Source organism: Rhizophagus irregularis, chromosome 8, assembly GCF_026210795.1.
Source record: "Rhizophagus irregularis chromosome 8, complete sequence".
NCBI lineage: Eukaryota > Fungi > Glomeromycota > Glomeromycetes > Glomerales > Glomeraceae > Rhizophagus > Rhizophagus irregularis.
Window position 1 is genome coordinate 1,311,335 of NC_089436.1, and position 24,416 is coordinate 1,335,750.

The 24,416-nt window shown below is 27.2% G+C and overlaps 7 protein-coding genes across 7 annotated transcripts; 1 reads left to right on the forward strand and 6 right to left on the reverse strand.

The window, feature by feature from the left end:
* Positions 1-5,716: 5,716 nt before the first annotated feature.
* Positions 5,717-6,894, reverse strand: OCT59_028169 (uncharacterized protein; the record flags this gene model as incomplete). The annotated part of the gene is made up of 2 exons (XM_066147115.1): positions 5,717-6,535; positions 6,628-6,894. 2 exons carry the CDS (start codon positions 6,892-6,894, stop codon positions 5,717-5,719), a joined length of 1,086 nt encoding a protein of 361 aa, XP_065993861.1.
* Positions 6,895-7,731: 837 nt separating this feature from the next.
* OCT59_028170 (uncharacterized protein) lies at positions 7,732-7,950 on the reverse strand (the record flags this gene model as incomplete). The annotated part of the gene is made up of 1 exon (XM_066147116.1): positions 7,732-7,950. One exon carries the CDS (start codon positions 7,948-7,950, stop codon positions 7,732-7,734), a length of 219 nt encoding a protein of 72 aa, XP_065993862.1.
* A 2,723-nt stretch (positions 7,951-10,673) lies between these two features.
* OCT59_028171 (uncharacterized protein) lies at positions 10,674-11,554 on the reverse strand (the record flags this gene model as incomplete). The annotated part of the gene is made up of 4 exons (XM_025331422.2): positions 10,674-10,849; positions 11,001-11,048; positions 11,137-11,258; positions 11,400-11,554. The coding sequence occupies 4 exons, from the start codon at positions 11,552-11,554 to the stop codon at positions 10,674-10,676; spliced, it is 501 nt and encodes a 166-aa protein (XP_025187950.2).
* Positions 11,555-13,670: 2,116 nt separating this feature from the next.
* OCT59_028172 (uncharacterized protein) lies at positions 13,671-14,513 on the reverse strand (the record flags this gene model as incomplete). The annotated part of the gene is made up of 3 exons (XM_066147117.1): positions 13,671-13,945; positions 14,009-14,110; positions 14,480-14,513. 3 exons carry the CDS (start codon positions 14,511-14,513, stop codon positions 13,671-13,673), a joined length of 411 nt encoding a protein of 136 aa, XP_065993863.1.
* Positions 14,514-15,144: 631 nt separating this feature from the next.
* Positions 15,145-15,801, reverse strand: OCT59_028173 (uncharacterized protein; the record flags this gene model as incomplete). The annotated part of the gene is made up of 1 exon (XM_066147118.1): positions 15,145-15,801. The coding sequence occupies one exon, from the start codon at positions 15,799-15,801 to the stop codon at positions 15,145-15,147; it is 657 nt and encodes a 218-aa protein (XP_065993864.1).
* Positions 15,802-19,534: 3,733 nt separating this feature from the next.
* Positions 19,535-20,890, forward strand: OCT59_028174 (uncharacterized protein; the record flags this gene model as incomplete). The annotated part of the gene is made up of 2 exons (XM_025313165.2): positions 19,535-19,993; positions 20,078-20,890. The coding sequence occupies 2 exons, from the start codon at positions 19,535-19,537 to the stop codon at positions 20,888-20,890; spliced, it is 1,272 nt and encodes a 423-aa protein (XP_025187952.2).
* Positions 20,891-23,864: 2,974 nt separating this feature from the next.
* Positions 23,865-24,365, reverse strand: OCT59_028175 (uncharacterized protein; the record flags this gene model as incomplete). Its single annotated transcript, XM_066147119.1, has 4 exons — positions 23,865-24,011; positions 24,067-24,114; positions 24,180-24,254; positions 24,345-24,365. The coding sequence occupies 4 exons, from the start codon at positions 24,363-24,365 to the stop codon at positions 23,865-23,867; spliced, it is 291 nt and encodes a 96-aa protein (XP_065993865.1).
* Between the last annotated feature and the right edge of the window lie 51 nt (positions 24,366-24,416).

Below are 24,416 nucleotides of genomic sequence, written 5' to 3' on the forward strand. Positions count from 1 at the left end.
TCACCAAGATACAATTGGGTTGAAGACTTGAAGGATAATGTCATTCATTCACAACAAGATGATTTCAATACTTTTGTACTTCAGCAAAATAATTTCGAAACCACTCATTAATTCAAAATTTTATTATATTTATACTAGCCGTTAACCCGTTGCTTTTGCAACGGTATATATACATATAACTCAATTACTCAAATGCCTAATTTCGTTACATGTAAAAAAAAAGCGAGACGTAGCTAAGCCAATTAATAACACGCTATGTAACAAGTGACACAGGTAACACGTTACGGTTACGCACAAAACAATTATTATATAGATATAGATATTAGATTGATCTCGAATGCAGAGAACAATTTGATTATTATCTATATTCGTATTCGCTTTTAAAAAAAATACAATATATACTACTTTTACTAAAATCGGTAGTAAAATTATGACAAGAAAAAATTGGTCTAGATTTAAAAAAAAAATTAGGTTTCTATTCTTTTAATCCATTTTTAACGCTGATTATTATTACTGAATTTTCTTTTTCTAACTTCGTTTTTTTCGTTATCATAATATATGAGGAATCACAAACTTAATTTCATCGTAATATATTAGTTATAAGTTATGTTTCTCGAATGTTATTACGTAATTAATTATGAATTAAGATTGTAATTTTATTTAACATTTTATGATTGCTTTAAGTTTTGAAATTTATATAAAGTTATTCAAAATCAAATGATACTGTAAATCATTTTACTTAAATATCAAGAAGAAAATAAATAGTAAGCCTCATACTCCATATTAAACTGCGTAGAAATTGTATTTTTTTTTTTTCAACATACATGTAGAAAAGTAAAAGTTAAGATTATCAAGAAAGTTCCAATATATGGAATAATTTTACTAAATGAACCACTGGTCAGCAGTGGTTACTTTAATTTATTTAAATAAGTTAGAATTACGCGCATATTATTATTATTATTATTATTATTTAATAAAAAAAAAGTCGTAAAAATTTTAGAGTTTTTCTTTTTGTTACCATTTTAAAGATGATCGAGTTTATTTAAATAAAGGAAATAACGATAAAAAAGCTAGTAACTATAAATTTGAGTTTCTTAGTACATTTGACTGTATAAACTTCATTTTAATAAACGAAAGGTTCTATACTCAAATTGGTAAGTTTTAAACGTCTTACCTTGTTATTGTATAACTAGGCGTTTTTTTAAATTTGAAGTCTGTGAAAAAAATAAAAATAAATTATAAAATTATAAAACAATTAGTGATTACGTTTTACAACCTTTTTGTTATTTTGTTTCCTAAATAAAAATATGACAAAATTTCATTTGATGGATAATAAAAATTTAATCTTTTAACTAACAATTGATATGGGGTATACGGTAATACGTCAAAATTTGTCCAGACTCATGCAATCCAGTTTCCTTAACTAATATGTTTCTTCCATGTAATGGCTAGATGGTACAATGAAATATCATTGAAATGTTCGTAAACGAGACGGAATAAAATTAAGATCAGTCGATATTAGCAATAATATGTCTATAATATCTTCAACGAAGGATTCCCGTAGATTCGTCAAGATTCAAATATAAATTTGCTAATAATTTCAAGGTACCCACGGGTATTATTCAATTTTAGATCGGATAAATTGTAAAAGACCCGCGGGATACTATAGTCAGTGTTATACGGTATTTTTCAATTCTTTAACGGACATGTATTAACCAAAGAATCTGATATTCACAGCTTTGAGATGTTATCAGCCTTTAATGTAATAAACCTCATAAGTCGAAACTTATAGAAGAGATCGGTCAGGATCGGTCAGTGGAATTTCAACTTGTTTTCTCTGGATCTACGAACTAATTTGTGACGATCCTGATCCGTACGTTAATTGGACCTAGACAAATACACAGAACAACGTAATACCTCGCTTTTTTTTTGAAAATACTAAAGAAAAACATTTTTTTTCTTATTGAGAAGTATCTAAAAAAAGCTAAAAAGGCTTGAATTAATTATTTTTTCTTGAAAAGGGAAGTATCATATGAAAAAAAAACAGCTATTTGGAGCGTTCTTACAGAATTTGGAATGAAACAATAAGTAGAATATAGAGTTATGGACGTGTGAATTTAACAGGGATTACTATAAATTATAATGATCGCAAAAAAAAATCTCTAATAATAAACTTTTATGATACTTTACATACTGTAAGTTTTGATTTACTAATTAGTCGATGGTACACCCCAACTGTCATGACTTCATCATCTTTTTTAAAGAGAACACGCGTCAGATTTACTCATCCTACTAGTGAAATAGTTAGACTTTACAGTAGAACGTATTACTATCTTATCTTAATCATACTTAAGTTTACAGTACGACGTACTGCTACCTAAAGATATAAATATTCCTTGTGTTGTTTTCTTTGTTTCTTTAATGTAATTGAAAATTCTTTTTTTTTAGCAATGATTGCATCACATTCATTTATTATAATTTCGTCAAACTTTTATCTAATAATTATAAATATTTACTTCAATATGAAAAATAGATTTCACTTACTTTCATCATCCTTTAACTTATATTTATCCGAAGGTATGGTGAATTAAATGCTTATTCGATATATGCTGTTTCTTGAGAAAATTCCTACAAGTAGACTTTCCGTTAGCGGATGAAAAATAATTTGAGAATGTAGGAGGACCGAAGCTTGATTTTGTTGAGAACTGTTGATGATGTATAATAGATTAATAAAGAATCCTTTCAATCAAAAGCTGATACGTTTTTCATTGATCAACCAAAAAACTCTTCCATTTTTCGATCATATACTATTGCAATTCATCAGGATTTCGTGGTAATCGTTTTTTCTATATTATGTTTAAAATACCATAGTTTTTTAGGCTATTTAATGACTACATTTTCTTGAAGGAATTCTTTACAAGCCGCTTGAGTCATTTTCTTACTAAAATTTCCATCTTCCCAGTAAGCATTATGTTTTGGTAAACTACTTTATAACCAAGCTCATCTAGCCGCCTTCCCACAGCTTTGTAGTCACAATTATACTGCGAAAATTTTCTAATCAAAGTACGAATATGTCTTTCAAGAACATCGTTATTTCGCTATAGTATATGGTCGTCCCTATGAAACTCATTTCTGGTTTCTTACAATTTTTTGATATTATAATTGGTTGTTTAAAGGGAATGCTAGTTAATGATGGACTTCTTTTTGGGGAGCGTATTCCTTTATTCTTTATTCTTTTAACCATAATTTCTGTAAAAACTCCGTGAATATGATACATTTTCGGAATTAACATGTAATAAAAAAAACACGGAATAAAATTTTTTATTTCAAAAAAGAAATTATGAAAAATAGATATGATGATATGTAACACAATAAAATACAAAAAAAAAGGAGTCAAAAATAGGAAAAAGCGACGTCAGCGGATGGTAGACAAAATCGTCTAAGCAGAATGTCCTTCGCTAACATTTCGGAATCCGGACAATAAAATAGTTTGACGTCGCTTATTTAAAGGCAAATTTTTTTGTGATTGGACTATAAGGCAAACTCACGTTTATGGCCAATTTTATTAGGATCAGGTGTAACACGTTGATTATAGATAATCATGTGATTATAATGCTTCGGATTTCGTGAATAAGCAATAAGAAATTGCTTATTAATAGCTGTTAAGCGCATGCACATCAAATAACCCCTGAAGCTTGTACTAGTTAACCTGCAGAATGTTAAGATTAGTTAGTAGCTGTAAGCAACTGGATTATATAATATATAAATATAATTTTTTTTTTTGTTAGTAATGTTAGTAACGCGCATTCTTTTATTTATCTCAATGTAAACAGGTTCATATTATAAATTAAAAGGAATACATAGTATAAATATATCTACTAACTCCATATTATTTATGGAAGTACTAATAAAAATTAATACTTAAACTATACTAATACTAAACTAATATACTATGCTAAAACTATAACTACTAACAATAATTTTATGACATTTTTGTTTGATTTTATATATTATACTGTGTTTTTAATTTTAATAATTTTCTAATCCAAATAATTCCAAAATAAACAACCCGTCTCGGTATGGACTATATTTGATGGCCTCGCGTAGATTTGGTATGGATGCCTCTGTTGACATTCGGGTTAAAAATACCGTCTATTTATGTCTCCCCTCGTAAAAAGTGTTGAAACGAGAATATATTTCACTATTATTCATTAGTAAACAACTATCTTAAAACTTAGGAAGCGCCTTGAAAATGTCATTAATAACTCGTGCACATTCAACACCCGCCCTTAAAAAATTTTGTAAAGATAAATAATATAATTTAAGTAGATTTTTTATTTACACATATTCTTACGCATTAATGTAGCGTGTAGTTATTTGCAAAAACCATATTCTAAACAACTTATTTGCATATTAATCTTATAGTAAACGTGTCGGTGTCCATTAGTACTAAAGTTTTAGTACGAATATGATCAAAATAAGTTTAAATGATAGCATACAAAATAACTTTTTAACATCATATTTATTAAATTACGCGCATGATTATCTCATCATCTTGTTATTATTATTTTTAAATAACATACTAAATATACAATAAGAGCACCTATTAACTATAACTTTGATAGAATACTATAAATATATAAAGAAAAAATGTATTTGTAACAGCCTGTTACATATTTTATTTGTAACATCCTTTTTTTATTTTTTTTTAATAATAAATTTAATATGTGTTTCACAAATAAAATTTTTATATGCAAAATTTAATTTGGAAAACTTTTACTTAATGTACTTAAGACAGTTTCATAGACAAAATTTTAAGTTATAAGCAGTTTCTTGAAATTTTTTAAAAAATTCTTTTGTCTTAGTTACACGACTGATCTTTTGTTTTTGTTTACAATTACACCTGATCTTAAATTTTAATTGGATAAAATTGGGTTGTTACAAATAAGACGCGTAACAGGTTGTTACAATTAGATTTATCCATATATAAAAACGTTAACCATAACTATTTAAAGTAGCAAGATTAGCAAAGATTATCGAAACATTAATCTATTTTTATTAAAGCAATAAAGCAAGATAGTGCATTCAATATAACAATAGGTTTAAAATACCATTGTTTTTGTTTGAGATAAATAATTTTTGACAGATTAACTTTGTGTTAATATTCCCACTCCTATAACAGCCAATGAGCCCGTTTTAGCATAAAAAACTTTTTGTAGGACACGTATTTTACATTTTCATATTTAAAATTTTGACATATATAGGACACAAGAATATTTATTTCACACAACTGTTATTCGCGGAAACTTTTCAAACAATTCGGTTTAGAGAATGTATTGTTATTTTATTTAACGTGAATAAAAATTGTCAAATTAATCTTAATTGTTGGTTGTGTTAAAAATCTTAAAAAAATGGTGAGAAATTACATAGTTAATTACATAACAACACTCGATATAAATAAACATTTGCTATAAATGTTGAAATTACGATTTAAGTTTGTGTGTGATTCTTCATGAACGATGATGAAAAGAATAAAACGAATTTTGGGAAAGGAATTTATAGTGTAACGAATCGGCGTAAAACCGAATTAGGATGTCAATCTAAGCCAATTTTTTTCTTACCCGCGATTTTACTAACGATTTTAGTATTTCCATTTATGCAAAAAAAAATAAACGATAATAGCGATTCATGTTGCGATATACAATATGTTCCTTTTTTATATTTTTTCGTAAAGAAATGGTTCCGAAAAATTTAATGGTCGACTGTAATAGATGGCTCTCTCATGACACGGTAAAATGCTAAAATGTAACTGTTCTAAATTTGAGAATTTAATTTTTTCAGCAATGTCAAATTGATTAGATAAATCCGACGGATCAGGATCGTCGCATATTGCTGTGACCCAATTTCCTAAACGTTCGTAAAGTTGAGATGCTGTTGGTCTATTGAACGGATCAGCATCTAAACATTGTAACATTAATCTAGCGAAAACAGGTGGAGTTCCACTGACTATACTCGGTCTGGTTCCTGAGCAAATCTCTTGTATAAGTTGTGAATCATGAGGTCTATTACAATAAGGGCGTACACCAGCTGATAACATCCACATGATCATGCCGAAGCTATATATGTCAGACTCTTTGGTTAATGTGTATCCATTAAAGATTTCGGGAGCAATGAAAGGTATTACGCCGTAAATTTGTTTAGAAGATATTTGTTTATCAACAGGACCGTGTAATCCTGTGTCTGTAATTTTAGTATCTATCGAATACATTTCATTCTCAACCAGTACGTTCCCTCCATGTAAATGCCCGTGGATGAGACCACGTTCATGAATAAAATTAAGACCAGCTGATATAGCCCATAAAATATCTACAATATCTCTCCAGCAAAGGATTCCCATGGATTCGTCAAGATACGAATATAAATTTCCTTTTTCATAATATCTCATAACGAACATGTAACACGATGTCAGATCTTTAGTAATACCGAAATAATCTGCAAGTGAACCGCTTTGCAAACACTTACAATATCTGTATAACTTTTTTGATTAAAAAAATATTTAGCCCAATAAAACTAATAAACTTTAATTTAAATTTTCAGCCATTTGGCGTTTTTTATTTACATACTTACTTGATTTACGAAATCTTGATTTATGTTCTGGGAATTATCCAATCGTTTTAATATGACCTTAATTGGACCATTACTAGTCCATACTTTAGCTTCTTCGTCCAAATTCCAAGTAGGTCCTTCCATCCATATTGCAGAATAAATCGAACTAAAAGCGCCTCGTTTATTAGTATTCTCAATCAGATCGAATTGATCAAATTCAATCCATTCAAGGTAGTCTGTGCTGTCGTTTGCTTTTAATTGAGTATATTGGATGAATTCATCTATCATAGAGTTTCCACTGGTCCAACTATGAAATTTTTCTTTCAAATTTGCAATATCACAATTTTTGCACCAAGAAGCAGAAGTTCGCTGCCTTTTACAATCCGAACAACTTCCGTATGATAGAGCTTTATTATTTGCACTATTTATAGCAGAATCCCGAGACCCAGAGGTCGAGTCAAACAAACGCACGACCTCCAGCTTTGTTTTTTTCTTTTATTTTCTTTTTTCGGTAAAAATTGCTCTTACAGATATTTTTTTTTTCTTCGAAAAAAAAAAATATAAAAGAAGGCTCTAAAAGCCCAACATCCTCAATCGTATAGAATTTATACGTAAAACAAATAATCAAAAATCATTCCTTGGACTAACAATGAGTATCTATTCTCTATTGTTCAAGCCGGATTAAGTAAAATTCGGATCAAACAAAAATTTTAATGGTTGGACACATTATTAACAAGATTTACCTTTTACATGTACGTATGTGCCGAAATTTCTGTGAACGGGATTATCTTAGTACATAATGTAGACATGCGGAATTACGTAATTACCTCTGAAAATATTTTACATTAAACTACATTAACTACATTAACTTTGAAAAAACTATCTTTAGGAATAATGCCCGTGAAACCATGTGGAATAATAGATTTTTTTTAACATCAAGAATGCCACGAACTGCACGAAGTAATCGCATTTTTATCGCATTTTTACATGTGAATATTGAATGAACAAGGTTGTTTTTTAAACAATACGCAAATAATATTTATTTTTAATGTACGATAATATTAAAGTAGTTAAATGAAGAATTAAATTTATATGAATTATTTCAAATTTAGTAATGATATAGGTTTAATCAGTAATTTTTACATTTGTATTATTACATATTATAGAATTTCCGCTAGTCCAGCTACAAAAATTTTCTTTAAAAATTGCTATATCGCAATTTTTACACCATGCTACTGCGGTTCGTTTTTGTTTACATTCTGAACAATTACCATAAGATTGAGATTCATCTTGAGACCCAGAAGGGTTCAGTGAACGAAACGAAGATTCGGGATTATAATCCATTTAAAAAACCATTTCTTGGCGATCACATTACGTAATTTGCTTAATAATAGGGTAAAAACAAATCCCTTTAATTTATTTAGGGGGGGGGGAGCCGGAAAAATCATCCGATCAACAAGCAAATATACAGGTTTTTAAAAAAAGGGTGAGAAACCAAGGAGTAATGCAAAATAATAAATAATTTGTTGCACATGATAAAGAATAGTTGCCAATTTGTTTCTAAAAAAAAATCAATATGTAAATAAAATTTCAAACGAATATTAAATAATATTTGCGTCAAAGTATCGTTTTAAAAAATAGGAAACGAAAATTGTGTCGGCTTATATACAGTATATAAATCAATTTTAATGTTACATATAAGTAGTATTCGATAAAAGTAATAATAACGATAAGTGAAAAATAATTTTCCATACAAACATGAATGACGAGAAAACGCAAATTAATTTAAATATAAACAAGTATATTATAAATATTAAAGGAAAGTTTAGCGTTAATTGTGAACAAAATAATTGTACATTAAAATCTCTACAATATCCCTTCAGAAAAGTATTCCCATAAATTCGTCAAGATACGAATAATCATACTTATTTTATGTTTTAAAATTAAAAAATCTATGTAAAAAATAAATTCTAATCTACTGCGGAGTAAAACACGATTGGTCGGCTCAAATTTTCTAAAAATTTGTACTTACCAAATTATTTTTGAAAAACGAGTGTTTAAATAAAAAAATTTGCTTCATACATAATTATAATTTAAGAGAATTCTGATAAATCAACAAGTAGTAAAAGGATTATTATGTAACTAACATTATTAATATTATTAATATCGGGCTTAACAATTAATAATTGATGCCGTAATTTGTTATATAACAATAAATTTGTTGGTATATGGAAGGTAAAATTTTGATTCGTTATAATTTTTCCTTTTACAGAATTTTACTGCCATGCACAGAATTGCAATCATTGCTTTAAATTAATTATAATAGATTTATTTTATTTAGTAGTTAAAAAGTTAGAAATAACATTTTAGGTAAAAGCTCATTCTTATATCGCAGTAATATTAGTTTTCATTTACATTTATGTAAGACTTATTTTAACTTATGAAGTTTAAACTAAAAGTAATTTGACATTGAAATCATTGAAATCAATTAGTTTTCCGTAAAGAATATGAAAAAATCGAGATCGTATTTAATGATCGGCCGAAATCTGGATCTTTGAAATACGTGTCATATTTTTAGTAATTTTTTTTATAGATAATTCTTTGGCTTCCCATTAAAAAGAATCATAATTAATAATTAATTCACTTTTTTAAACCGCATGTATAGGAATTGCCCCGATAGTAATAAAACAATGAATTTTAGAATCATTGAAGAAAGATTGTGTACCTCCCCTGAGCCAGGGGTAAATCAAATTTAACAAATAATTTTAGGTTATTTATCTAAATTTAGTTATATTAAACTTATACCTATTTTTCTTAACTGTTCATGATAAATTTTTTAGGGATGAAATTTCTCTAATAGTTTATTTGAATCATATTATTTATTATAAGATACAAATATACCCCCCAAAATCGTAAAGTTTATAGTAAAAAAAAATAATTAAAAATTAAAAATAAAATCCTGTAAACAAATAATAAAATAGAATTATTAAAAAAAAATAAATAATTTTATTACTATTTTTATTTATTTTTTAAAAACATTTTAATTTTAAATCATATGAAAATATTATTGATTTTTTAATGCTAAGATAAATTTTCTTAAAATTAAAAAAAATTGCTATTTTGAATGAGAAATTAAATTATTTATAATTGAGGATATTAATTATTTTTATATATTAAGAAAGAAAATATTCTTTTTTTTATCATAATGAATCTTACAGTTTGTTATTTAGGTTTTCATTTTATTACTATTTCAAGATTAATAAAATTTTTTTATCTTTTAAATATTTTAAATTGCAGTTTCAGTTTATTTAAAATATAAAAAAGAACTAACGATAAGGTGACTATAAATTTGGCTATATACATACTGTTTATAAAATAATATTAAAAATAAAATGAGTAATCATTACATAATTTCTAAACTTACCATTCGGCATTAAAAAAAGCATAAGTACAGCGACGCTTATCTCATCGTAATTGATTACGATGAAAAAAAAAAAAGATTTTTTTTTAGTAAATTATTTTAAGATACATAAAAATTAGACAACTATAATTAAAAAAAAATCTAGATATCAACTAAATCGACTTGCCTTTCTTCTTCATTTTCATTTCTCCCTATATTACCATTTTTAATTTCCACATAGAAATTATTCATATCCTTTAATAAACAAAATTCTTCCAATTTCATAACATGTAGACACCAGAGAAATTTTCTTTGATGACAAAAAGTATATTGAAACAATACATTTCTTTACTTTTAGAATAAAATGATGTCCAATAATCTGCTAGTAAAGTGATTGGCAACAAATTATAATAAGCTGAGTTCTTCTTTGGGTCTTATTCCTGTTGCATCAAATAAAAAAAACTTGTTCTCTTTGCTGGAGAATGTATACTATCTGATCCTGTAAGTATTAACATATTATTTTATTATACGAACAAATATGATGTTTGCCAGTTAAAATGTATATCCATTGATTACTACTTCGAGTCCATCAACTCCCTATTATAAAGAATATCATATTTTTAAATTAATAAAATTACTACAATTATTACACAAATCCAGATTCTAATTAAATAACGAGTATCATATCTCGAAGTTTCTCTCTTGAAGGATGATCTCCAACTTGTCCCCATTCAGTACTGTTACTCCATGGAATATGATTTACAGATACCAAACCACCTAATTTATGAACATGATTTATTATTTCTTCTAACCTTTCATCTGAAGGAAAATCTGGAGAAACATCTACCGTTCATTTATACCAATAAACTGCATATGGAGCTGACAGGAACTATTCTAATAAAAAAAAGGTTAATGTTATTAATAATTAGTTAAACGAATTTATTTTAATATAATTAAGAATTAAATTTATTTTTTTTGGGGGCTTCTGAAACACCTTCAATATTATTGTGATCACTTACAATTATAGCATTATATCCATTAGCTATTTATTAATTATCGAAATAGAAAATATTTTGTAATTTTTTTAAATTTTTAAAAGAAAGAAATCCATTAAATAAATATATTTTTACCTATTGCCCATTTTAATAATTGCTCGGGGTTCATTCGACCATCAGAAAATTTTGTATGTAAGTGACCATCTAATAATACATTGAATTCACCAAAATCATTATCTATTGGAGTCATATAAGATCTAGGATCAAATTTAATCATTTGAATCGGGTATAGCTTTATATTTAAAAATAGTCAAAAAAGGGAAAAGAAATACAAGGATAAAGATAAACTGTAAAAAAACGTAATAGTACATCACGTAAATATAATCGAAATTTCTAACGGTATCTTTATTTCACTTAAAACTGGTCCAGTACCATGATGACGCTGGTTTTGTGGTAGAAGTGGAGTTTCAGGACTTATATCAATTTCTGATGAATTCAATGTATTATGATTTTGTGTAGGACGAGAAAGAAGTGCGTATTTCTCTTGGTTCATTTTATATTTGAGAGAAAAGAAAATATATATATATATATATATATAAATAATAAGTAAAACTTCAACTTTAATAAATGACAAAGAGAAGCATGGTTCTATACTCAAGTTGGTAAAGTTTTCAGTTACAAATTACTTCAATTAATAATGTTTACCTGTTACAGACGATCAGCACTATACTTGTACGAAAATTGTAACCATTATCGTAGTTTTTAGTGAACGCAAGTTGCAACGGAGTACAGTCTACTCGCTTTATAACGAAGTGAGTGGTTTAGCAAATCAGGCCTTCGTTATAAGAAAATTCGTTAACATGATATAAAAATCTGGTATAACTCAGGAAAATTTTGTATATTGCGGTAAATTGTATAATACTTGTATTATGGATAACGCATGTCACACAAAATATCTTCGTTATATTAAATTATATACTGGTTATAGACTTCGTTAATCGGTATACAGCATTTTACTAATAATCTTCGGTATAACATGATTTTTTTATATGATAAAATTGGTACAACACCGAAGGTTCGCTATATTAAGAAATTCGTTAAATCAAAATTCGTTGTAAAGCGAGTTGGACTGTATACACGTGCTTCGGATACTGTAAATTACAGCGTGAAAAATCTATTCTAATTTTACTGGATTTTCTGGTAAATTTCTAATAAATCCGGTATTAATAAATAACGTAATTTTTCTCCGGTATAACATTACGTGACGAATAACAGCCGCCTAATTTTAAATAAACACTAATGGTTGAGAATTTTTATTTTGGTTATAAAAATTTTGTCAATAATTTCTTTGCAGATTGTTTTGACATAACTAAAGATTCGACATCATGTTGCATGTTCATTATAAGTTATGAAATAAGAATTTATCTTGGGAGTCCCTTATTGTAGATATCATACATTAATTGTTCAACTATAAAAACTATTGAGCTTGGAAATTTAATTTGAGTTTAATCTGGTTCATAATAAATTCAAAAGTACCATTGATGCATACTGTAAATGGTAATGAATTTGTTTTTGGAAGTTTCAGTTAGAGTTGGTGTAACGGAAAACATTTCATGCAACAATTACAAATTCAAATATAATTCTTAATATCTTTGATATCTCATTTCTTCTTAGTGAGATAGAAGTTCCTATTGGAATTCTCATATATTTATATTTCCATCAATACGGTCAGTCCGTCAGTGAAATGATATCGAGATAGTACTAAATCAAAAATATCTAAAGAAATTAAAATAAATAAGATAATCCGTTACGTTTTCGTATATTTATTAATAATACGAGTTATCACTTATCAATTTATCGAGCCATAACAACCCTCAGTTCCAATAAAGACAAGATAAATTTTAGCACAAGATTCTTTTGCAAGTAAATATTTATGAATGAATTTTCGTCAGATTATTCGTTCGGCAATTATTATGACTTTTGCCGGAATTATATGCAAAAGGGTAATAAAGTAATACAGCAATAACCTATATAGTCACATTAGTAAACAGGAGGATTACGTTAAAAAGTAATTAACCGTAATTAATTTATAATAAATAATAACTTTATCTTATTGTAAGTAGAAATGAGAAGACCTTTACAATCGGATGATTCCGGATAATTCGGAGGCGTTCATAATGCATACGGCACTTAAATGATCAGAATGTCGATCACTAAGTGAGTCAAATCCGAGTTTGCGTAGAATTACGTAGTAATTTTGGCCCTGAAAAGATACGTAGTGCAAAGGGCAGCGTCATATATTAGCTAATATTAGTTTCATACCCCCACCCAAGTAAGATCTTTTTTTTAACCAATAATATCCAATTATAAATATAATTTTAACCAATAAAAATGTTTAATTTTGTGTTTCGTAAGATTTTGCTTAACCCCCCAAAATATTAGCTAATATATATTATAGTATATGCGTGCCGATCTCTACAGATCCGGAGTACACCAATTACAATTTAATTACTATCTGGGCATAATTTAAAATTTATTCTTAGATATAAAAGGCTATATCCGGACTTATGAATATAATCAATTTCGTGATTGGCTTGCGGTCTGTTGCGGAAACCTCAAAATTCGTTAATTAATGTTATATGTACTTACTTGATTTATAAATTTAAGGCTCATAAACGTTTCAATATAACCTTAATTGGGCCATAACGATTCCATGTTTCGGCTTCTTCATCTAAATTCCACCTTGGACCTTCCATCCAAACGGCCGAATAAATTGAACTGAAGGCACCTCGTTTATTAATATTCTCAACTAAATCAAATTGATCAAATTCAATCCATTCGAGATAGTTCGTCTTTTCATTAGCATTTAATTGAGTATCCCTTATAAATTCATCAATTATAGAATTTCCGCTGGTCCAGCTACAAAGATTTTCTTTAAAAATTGCTATATCGCAATTTTTACATCATGCTACTGCAGTTCGTTTTTGTTTACATTCTGAACAATTACCATAAGATTGAGATTCATCTTGAGACCCAGAAGGGCTCAGTGAACGAGACGAAAATTCAGGATTATAATCCAGTTTTTTAACTTGATTTTTTTTGCGTAAGCCTTTAATTTATTTTTTTAAGAATCATTTTTTTTTAAAAAAAGAGTCTCTTTATAGTAAATAAAAACCATTTCTTGGTTGAACACAATTATATAATTGATTAGTAATATAAATCGAAAGGAAAGTAAGGTCTCCTATAAGTGATTGGTAAATAATTTTTTTTTAAATAAACTGTATCTGCTCTTTAAAATACCTTAAAAGTTACAAAATTTTTATCACTAATTTTATTACAAAAATAAAAAATGCGTATATTTCTGGCTGTTGTTACTAAATAAAAAAAGGGGAAATTAAGAGATAAAAAAAATAATTTTTGCTGTACGCAGTTTGATATGTTGTATATGAGACTTCAGTTCAATCTCATGACTCTTAACATGTGTAACCTTGCCCCTTGTAAATTGATGTCATTTGAATATCTTTATTAAATTTGCATGAATTAAGTTAATACAAAGTTCAAAAAAAAGCAAATAAGGATTCGCCAAAATCTAATACTGTAATATAAAATAATAGATTTAACTTTTAATGTAATAAATTTTGTATAAATACAGTATGTTAAAGCTTAATTGATTTTTATGTTAAAATCTTATAAATCCATAATTAATTACATATAAACGACACTCTAAATAACAATATTACGATAAAACTAAGTTTGTGATTCCTCATATATATGACGAAACGAAAAAACGAAATTAGAAAGTTATAATAACCGGTGTTAAAATGAATTAAAAGAATTAGGAACATTTTTTAATCTAGGCCAATTTTTCTTACCATAATTTACCGATGGTTTTAGTAAAGCAAATAATTTGTATTGCAATAAAGATCATGACATTTATTACGTAATTTTTTAGGGGTGGATAGCATATTTCTAAGTAAATATACAAGTATAATAAAATTTAAATTAATGAGTGGTTTCGAAATTATTTTGCTGAAGTGCAAAAGTATTGAAATCGTCTTGTTGTGAATGAATGACATTATCTTTCAACCCAATTGTATCTTGGTGAGTATGATCTTTGCTTGAACAATTACTATCATTGTAATCTTACATGTCTGCTACTGAAACGAGTTGTGTTATCATTTCATGATCCACAACGCCATTATAAAATGAATTTGTATTTCTATTACAATGCATTCGATGGAAGAGTTTTAGTTTCAAGCTTTGTTCAAGATTGAACTTTTGATTTAATGATAATAATTCGACATCAAAATTCATTCCACAAATTTCATCATTTAAAATATTTTCTACTAAACAGTTTGGAAGTGATTTGCAAGTAACATGATATCTTGTGGAAGGATAGTTTGGATGTTTATAAAAGAACTCGTGACTGTAACGATCATGATTGTTAAAAGAAGAATCTTCTTGTAAAATAATTTTACAAGTTACGAGATAAAAAATATTAACATAGAAATGATAAAATTTTAAATAACTCATAACTGGCAAAGTCTGTTGATATTGCATAGTAACTTGATTTGTTGCATTATAAGTATTACATGATGAATCAGAAATATTCATCACATTTCCTAACGAAGATACTTGATGTTGCGTAATTGGTTGAGCTGCGGCAATATCGATAGAAAAATCAAGTGATTCGTTAGTTGTCATATTGAAAGAGTTGTAAGAATGGGTTGAGGTAGGTTGAGAATAATTCATGGTAAATAGTTGTCTATCATAACATAAATTATTATCCATATTATCCATATTGTACTTAGATGGAAGCAATTTTTAAGAAACATCAGAGTTTATATAAAAAAAATTCTGTAAACAAAGGTATTACGTTTCAGTGAAAGTAAAAAAAAGTAAAAAACTGAATTTTGTTGTACAATGCACATCAGATAAACAAAAAAATGGCGTGCATATCTCAATACGGCTCGGAGATAAATCGATAAGCTTATAAATTTTGTCTTTTACATAATAAGCACGAAAAGGCTATGATTTGCTTTATTTACTTACTGATTTATTTATTTATTTACCCAACATTTGGCAACTTAGCTGAGTTCAAATTAGAAGTTGGTAAAAACCTTAACCGGTTAGCCAAGGGACATAGGTTAATTAACCGGCCGGTTAATATAAAAAATTCTAAAATTTCTTTGGGCTGCGAATTCACAGATTTGTAGATGGGAGATTATATTTCATGAATAGTGTTTTTTTAAAAAAAAAATTTACAAAAAAACTTCGAACTTGCGGAACACATGTCCACAATTGCGTAAGTTATTACATAACAAGAAATAAATTTATAGGGGAAGCTAGAAGCATAGCAGCAATATGTTGATCGTAAATATAAAAAACTTCTACACTTAAACAATTTCTTCATCCAAGTATTATTAATTTTGTTTGGAGATCAAATTTTCTATAATCGTATCTTTTTTCAAATTAGATTATTCATCATAACTATAAGTTTAATGTGACTGTAATTAATTAAAATGAAATATTTAGAATTTTCTTTTGCAGATAATTTTTTTTTTTACAAAAAAATGTGAATCTAATCAATAACATTGCGTTTATCAAATAAATAATGATCGACATACCCTTTTAATAAAATCGTGAATCAAACGTTTTCGATTATACTATATATAGTTAAGCAATATTGATTTGATTATTTTAATAATCCATTGCTATATTTTTTATATTTATTATTTTTAAAATTAATAATTGATAGAATTATGAAACCAATTAAAATTTGAAACTATTATAATTTGTTCCGTTTCAGGTTCCATAATATTTTGCATATTGTGTTACCAATCATCCCAATCATCTATACAGAATATCTTCACGTGAACAAATAAATATCCCGATCTATAAATTTCGGGATAAAAAATCATTTAATTTGAGAAAATGATCTGCATAGTATTTTAACCGACTAAATTAATCGGTTAATTAATCGGTTAATTTAGTCGGTTAATTTAGTCGATTAACCGTTTTTTGATACTTCTAACCGATTAACCGCCTTAACCGATTAATTAATCGATTAACGTTAATCGGTTCCAACCTCTACGCCAAACATTTGTAAGAAAATTTTTAAAACAATTCATTTATTCAAAAAAGTATTAATTTGATTAAATATACGGCTAATTTATTTAACCGGCCTGTTTATTCATACGGCTTATGTGGCTGAATCAAAATCAAATTGTACAATACGTGAATGGTGTATTAATAATATACCAATTGATATTTGACTTTCAAATATAGAAAAAAAAGAATCAAAAAATTCAAGAAAATTCCTTTGATTTCCAATTATAACTTACCATAAATAAAACAATTAAGCTGATTATTATTGTTGGTTTTTTACTCATTTAATATTATCTACTTGAATGATACATCTATATAAATTACATGCTGAATAAGAATAATCTCGAATTTAATTATAGTGTTGTTAAACGAAATGGGTAGGTCAAATGATGAATAATTAATTACTGATAAATTAATTACATATTTAAATTCTTTATTAAACAAAGAAATAATTTTTCTTTGTTCTTATGGTGTAACTTTTTTTGGAAAATCATTATAACCATAAATAGTAACACATATACAAATTAAATTAATTTGGATAAAAATATAAGATTAATTTATGAATCTTTTATCGATTTATATTATTATGAAACAACGCATATATTTTGTTTTAGCTTTATGAAGGGCTTTACGGTATTTCATTAAAAATGAAGATAATAAGATAATTGTTTCATGTAATGAATACAATTTTCCATGCCTGATGTCATATGAAAAATAGATTCAAATGTTTTTTCATATAATAAAGTTTAAGTATTCCTAAATAATTTTACAGATTATCTAATACAGATTTCGTTGTTTTCAGTATGAAAATGTGAAGACTGAGTTTCATTAAGTCTAGCATTTAAAGCGAATGAATCAAATTTGTCGTGATTCTAATCAAAGATTCACTTCCGTTGCTTGAAATGCTGTCCTCAGATAATTTTCACAAAGTTTATTATTTGAAAGATTCTATTAATAGGTCGAAAATATTCGAAACGACAAACAGGTCAACTATTTGACCTATTTATTGAAAGTATGAATGAAAAATATTTATATATTTACTTATCACTTAATTTCTATTACGCGACATAACGTTAATTTTAATGCAATATTTGTCAGAAATAGTTACCTTCGTATTCATTCATGAAACAAAAATCATCTAATCTAATTTTTCAATTATAACATGCTAATTAATCTTGTTTATCGTTCTAAATTTTATTACAATGATTCTTTCACCAATAAACTCTTGCATTTAATTAATTAGAATGAATATCGAAAAAAGAATTTTTTTTTTCTTTGCATGTGCCAATTTAAAAATATCATTCGTTCATCAATTAGTTAAGTTCACGTGAACTTCATGAGAATTTTTTGACGTAATCGCGTGATAGTTGATAGATTATTTTAAAGTTAGTAACACAAAATAATACAATTTATATACCTGTTTAAAAAAAAGTAGTTAATTCTATGGTGATGATTTTTTGACAGTTTGAAGATTCCTGCACATAACAATTTTTAAGCACTCACCCCATTACAACCTTCGCTAGAATGCTTCACTCATATGAAATGCACTATTACGGATGCTGATCATATTAATATATGATTTTAAATCCTACAGATTTCGTTTTAATAGTCTACAACTTAAAAAAAAAAAATTTTTGATAATTTTTTTTTATTGAAAACATTGAAAACAGCAAAAGTATTTATTATACCATTACCACTATTAATTAAACGTAAATTTTTTCTTTTTTTTTGGAAAGTTAAAGAGACAAATTTTGGAACAAAATTTAGAAGAAATTTATCGATCTTTGTTACGCACGTATGATCAACAAAACAACAGCGTGATTAATTTAATTAAACTTGCATGTGTCACTAACAGTGAAGGCTTAAAAAACATATAAAAGTAGCTAAAAATTATCCATTAAGCTCAGAGCTGAACTCCTCTGTCCTCTTCCATTAAAAAAAAAAACTAAACATTTTTGTTAATTGTAAGTTTTCCATTTAATTTCCGATAAGTTTGTGTTTAAGAAATAAAATTGGTTTGTTTGTATTTTCATCTTGCGTGATGGAAATAACTTCCGTGCATAACGTAAATGTGATTGACTTAACCCCTCATATGTTTAATACGATATTAAGTCAAGTCTGTACTTTGTCCGCTCTCGCAGCACCACGTGATATTTGGTGACACACCCGATGTACACTGTATATTTTAGTTATTTGGTAAGGGCTGAGATGCAAAGCAATCTCGGATGATATAATATTCACCCAATAACTTGGTCATATAGATAAGATGGATCTGTAGATCCTCTCAGGAGTAATATTTCACTATAAATATACATATGAGTGTGAAGCGGACGCGAATTGAATATACAAACAAACCATTTATAAATCAATTTTTTAATGGCTTGTGTAACTTACCAAATTTTTTTTTTTTTTAGAATGCCTAAATATGTCTTCTCGACAAAATGAAAATGGGGAAGATTATATGGATTTTATTAAGAATGAGTCAAAAACAAAGTCGAATATTGACTTTGGAAAATGTTTAGATTGTGGGAAGGAACGAAGTAGCGTTGGATGGTGTAAAGATTGTGAAATTAATGCTCTAAAAAATAATTTTAAAAACTGGACGAGTGGAAATATTAATATGGATAATTTTATTAAACACACACAGTTGCACGCGAATGAAAGTGTGGATTACTTGGAATATGTTAATTTCGACCAATTTGATCTCATGGAAGACACAAATAAAGGAGGCGCATTTAGCACAATTTTTTCAGCAGTTTGGATGGAAGGTCCTAGATGGGTATGGGATGAAGAAGCTGAAAAATGGACACGTAATGGACCTGTAAAAGTTGCTCTTAAGAGACTTAACAATTCACAAAATATTAGTGAAGAATATTTTAAACAAGTAATATATAGTTTTAAAGTGTTTTATTTATCATTGAATATTTGAATTTTATGAGTTTATTTTAATTTACATAATTTTTTATAGCTTTATGAATCTCATCGAAGCTTACAAAGCGGAAATACTGCAGATTGTTATGGAATTACAAAAGATCTTACTTCAAACTACATGTTCGTAATGAGATATTATGAGAATGGAGATTTGCATTCATATCTTGATAAAGCACAAGGAATGCTGTGTTGGAGAGATATTGTAGATATGCTTTGGGGGATATCGGGTGGGATTGAAAATATTCACGAAAATGGATTAATTCATGGGTATCTTCATGGAGGTAATTTATTGGTTGAAAATGAACTAGGCTCAGTCAATATATGTATCGCGGATGTAGGATTACATGGTCCAATTGACAAAAAAGGTACCAATAAAATATATGGAGTTCTTCCTTATGTTGCTCCTGAAGTCTTGAAGGGAAATCTACCAACGATGGCTTCGGATATTTATAGTTTTGGAATTATTATGTGGACTCTTTCCGCGGGTACTCGTCCATGGTGCGATAGACCGCATGATCTCAGATTAGCTAATGAAATTTGCTTTGGTCTTCGCCCTGAAATTATTGATGGAACTCCAAAAGTTTATATTCAATTAATGACACAATGTTGGCATCCTGATCCTACAAAACGTCCTACTGCATCTAAATTGTCTGAATTATTAGGAAGCTGGACAATTGCTATTTGTGATGACCCAGAACCATCTGAATTATCTGACCAATTTAATATTGCTGAAGAGAAAAAATTCTCAGATTCAGAGCAAAATAAATTTCAACAACAAAAAATCCATCCCCAAGCTTTTTATACGAGCAGACTCTTGTATTTTCCTGAATTAATTAACATTTCGTCATAATGACGATTTGAAATTCCTTGCAAAAAGAAAATCTAATTCGACGACAATGATTATATTCAAACTTTTTCGTTTTCTTCATGAATATATAAGGTTATGATAAAAAATTTGTTTTATGATATAATATATAAAAAGATTATAATATGTATATAGATTATTCTCGTTTCAAAAAAGATTATAGAATATTTCGTTTCTTTTAGATGTTCATTAATTATAAGTAATTATTCGTATGATTCTTTATCTTCAATCGTATCTTTAAAATTTGAATCAATAGTATATGAGATTTTTAAACCCACTTTGTAAACTTTTATTTTTTAAGCTTTATTCTATTTATTTTAATATTTTTTTTTTTAATATAAAAAAATTTCATTGAGCCAACTTTTTTTATTTTTTTAATTATAACATCAAGATGTAACTTATTAATAAAAGATAAGTTAAATTTAAATATTTAAATATATGTAAATTTTATGAGAACCATATTAGAAAGCAAGTTTGATAATAATTTTTAAATTTCTGTTTTTTCAATAAGTTAACCAATATTAACTTTATTTTTTTTTTAACGTACAAAATAAGTATTAATTTTAGAGAATATCAAAATATTACCACTAGTGTTTTCACCAGTCTAATTTTTTGAATTTTATAAGATGAATATTAAATTAGAAAGCTGTTTTTCAGATAATTTTATCATTTTTAGAAAAATGCCAGAATTTTAATTTTTAATTTTTTTACTTTGTTTTTTGTTATTATAGTTAACATTAAAATCAATATTTGTTAATAGTATAAGACTAGTTTTCTCCCCATGTGATTTAACCCAGGTAACATCACCTACGTAAAATTAAATCATGTAGATTAGTTAGGGTTAGAGTTAGGGTTAGGGATTGGGTTAGGGTTAGGGTTAGGGTTAGGATTAGGGTTAGGATTAGGATTATGGTTAGGTGTTAGGATTAGGATAAGGTTTGGGTTCGCTGGAGTTATTAAATTTGATGATGTCATTTTAAAAATAAAATTTCCAGTTATAATAGTTATTTTTTAGTACAGGTGATGTCACCTAGGTGACATCTCCCAGAGAGAAAGTTAGCAAAATTCTTGTTAATATACTATTTGTTGATTAGTATTTTTAACTTTAGCCAAAATTATAAACCAGTATTTAACCAATTTGTAATTTTTCGCCAAAATTAAAGTGGTAAGATTACTGGTAGTGATAATTACCACTGGTGATACCTTTAATTATATTAGCATGAAATATAAATTACTATATGATATCATGTGTCATAACATTCCTATATGTCTTTATAGAAAAAAAATCCAGAAAATATACAGGTATGACTGAAAATATTCAGATGTAATAGAAAATATACTAGATTTTAAAATAACTGCTATTTCAAAATTTGGTATATTTACTGTTTATACTTAGATATTTTCTGTATATATCTAGATGCTTTACTATCAATGCCTGTTTTTTTGATAGTATATTGCAATCCTTTTATTATACTTACAGTCATATCAGACCTTCCTTACAACATACATATATCAAAAGACCTTGGCATGCAAACGGTTCCTCATTTGACTCCCCGGTCGCTGGTCCTAGTACTAAATAATTTTTTTAGTCTTTTATTTTTTTCTTTTTTTTATTATTTTTATAATGAGTCACTTTTTATTAGGATAGTTCCTTTTATATTTTCATGCATCTACACATTATACATCTACCTCAAATTTCTATGTTAATGTGTATTTACATGCATACTTTCAAAACAATTTAGAATAGTGTGAATCACTCCACTTATAACAGTACTATTGACAGGTGGCGGCTTAAATGCCGAAAGTAAAATATGGATCTTATTAATTTTTTTTTTTAGGGTTGTCTTATTTTTCTTTAGTTCGTCACGACATTGGTCATGCTTAATGTTATTTAGTTCATAAATAACGAGCAGGACGATCACTCTCGGGTGGTTGGACTTTCCATGTAGTTTAGGTTTTATTAGACTTTTAGTTTATGTTTTACCTTTATTTTGTAAAGTTCCCGTCGTGTCTATATTTTAAAAATAAAAATAAAAATAAAAAAATCATTATGATCGAAATTAATTTTCATTAATTTTCTCAAACTGACCCGTTCCCAGTCTATAAACTTCTGTTCTAGACTTCAGTTGTCCCTATAAAAATCTTCTGGAAAAACTCCGATAAATGATCATTTTCCTAGTTTTTATTCCGAAGAAACTTAGGCATGTGATCATTTCTCTGAAAAATTTTTTATAGGGTATGGTAACTGAATAAATTAAATTTGTTATCGACTTATTTTTTTTTATATTTTTTATATTTAAATTTTTGACATATGATATATAGGACATAAAAATGTTTATTTCATACATCTGTTATTCATATTATAACGCGGAACTTTTCCGTTTTTCGTTAAATACCCTATAAAAAATTTTTTTTGGATGTATTCCGATTTTTATCTGGTTTATGTATTCCGAAAATTTTCCGATTTTTATTTTCCGATTTTACTACGGAAAGTGATCACTTTTCGGAATGATAATTACAGATTTTACCCGAAATTGCTCGGTAAATTTTATGAATGTAACCGGAATATTGTCAGATGTTTTACAATATATATTATCCGAAAGTACTCAGAAAAAAAATTTATTGAATATTACAGATTACAAGTACTTTTTATTTATATTTATATTTTCTAGATATTATCTGAAAGTACTTATCTATGAGTATATGAATAATAATATTCTATCTTTTTGCTTTCTTTGATTTTTGCGAGTAGCAATTTGGTTATTAGTTGTTTTTTTCTTTTGTTGAACTTGATCTCGTCATTATAGTTGAACTTTTATTGCCTCCTATATTTATTAAATTATAAATTGTAATATTATAAATATTATAAACACTAACAAAAAATAAATTTACCGGAATTTCTTGAATCCTTGTATTTGTGAAGTTACTAATTGAACATCAGCTCTTCTTTCAGTAAGAATTACATTTGAAGATGCTTCAATAATTGTTTAGAAGGAATTGATGCAGATTTCTCCTTAATAACTTCGGGTGAGGACAATTGGACATTAATATCAATACTTGATGATGATTTATCAGGAATTGGTGCTCGTGAATTTGGCCTTGTTTTCTTGAGTTTTAGATTAGGGGAGTGATATTTTTTCGTTTGGAAGGTGGATCAATACCTTGTAAATGAGCTTCTTTAACTTTTCTCTTGCGTTCATCAGTTTCAGCTATAAAATTTATATTAATATCAGATAAAATTGTACATAATAATAACGTATTACTAAATAATTACCCTAATTTCCAATGATATTTCAGTCATTTTTTGCAAAACAAAGTCAATAGGAAATGTTGGAAAATTGGTTTTAAACTAAATAACAGTTTAGAAAGTTAGTTAGGTTTAAGAATATGGATGATATAAATATATAACTTACATTATTAATGACATTTTGAATTTTACCCAAAGTTTGTTCTGATGCATATTTTCCTTTTTCACAAATAGCACTTAGCTTCAGTTATCACGAAGACTTCT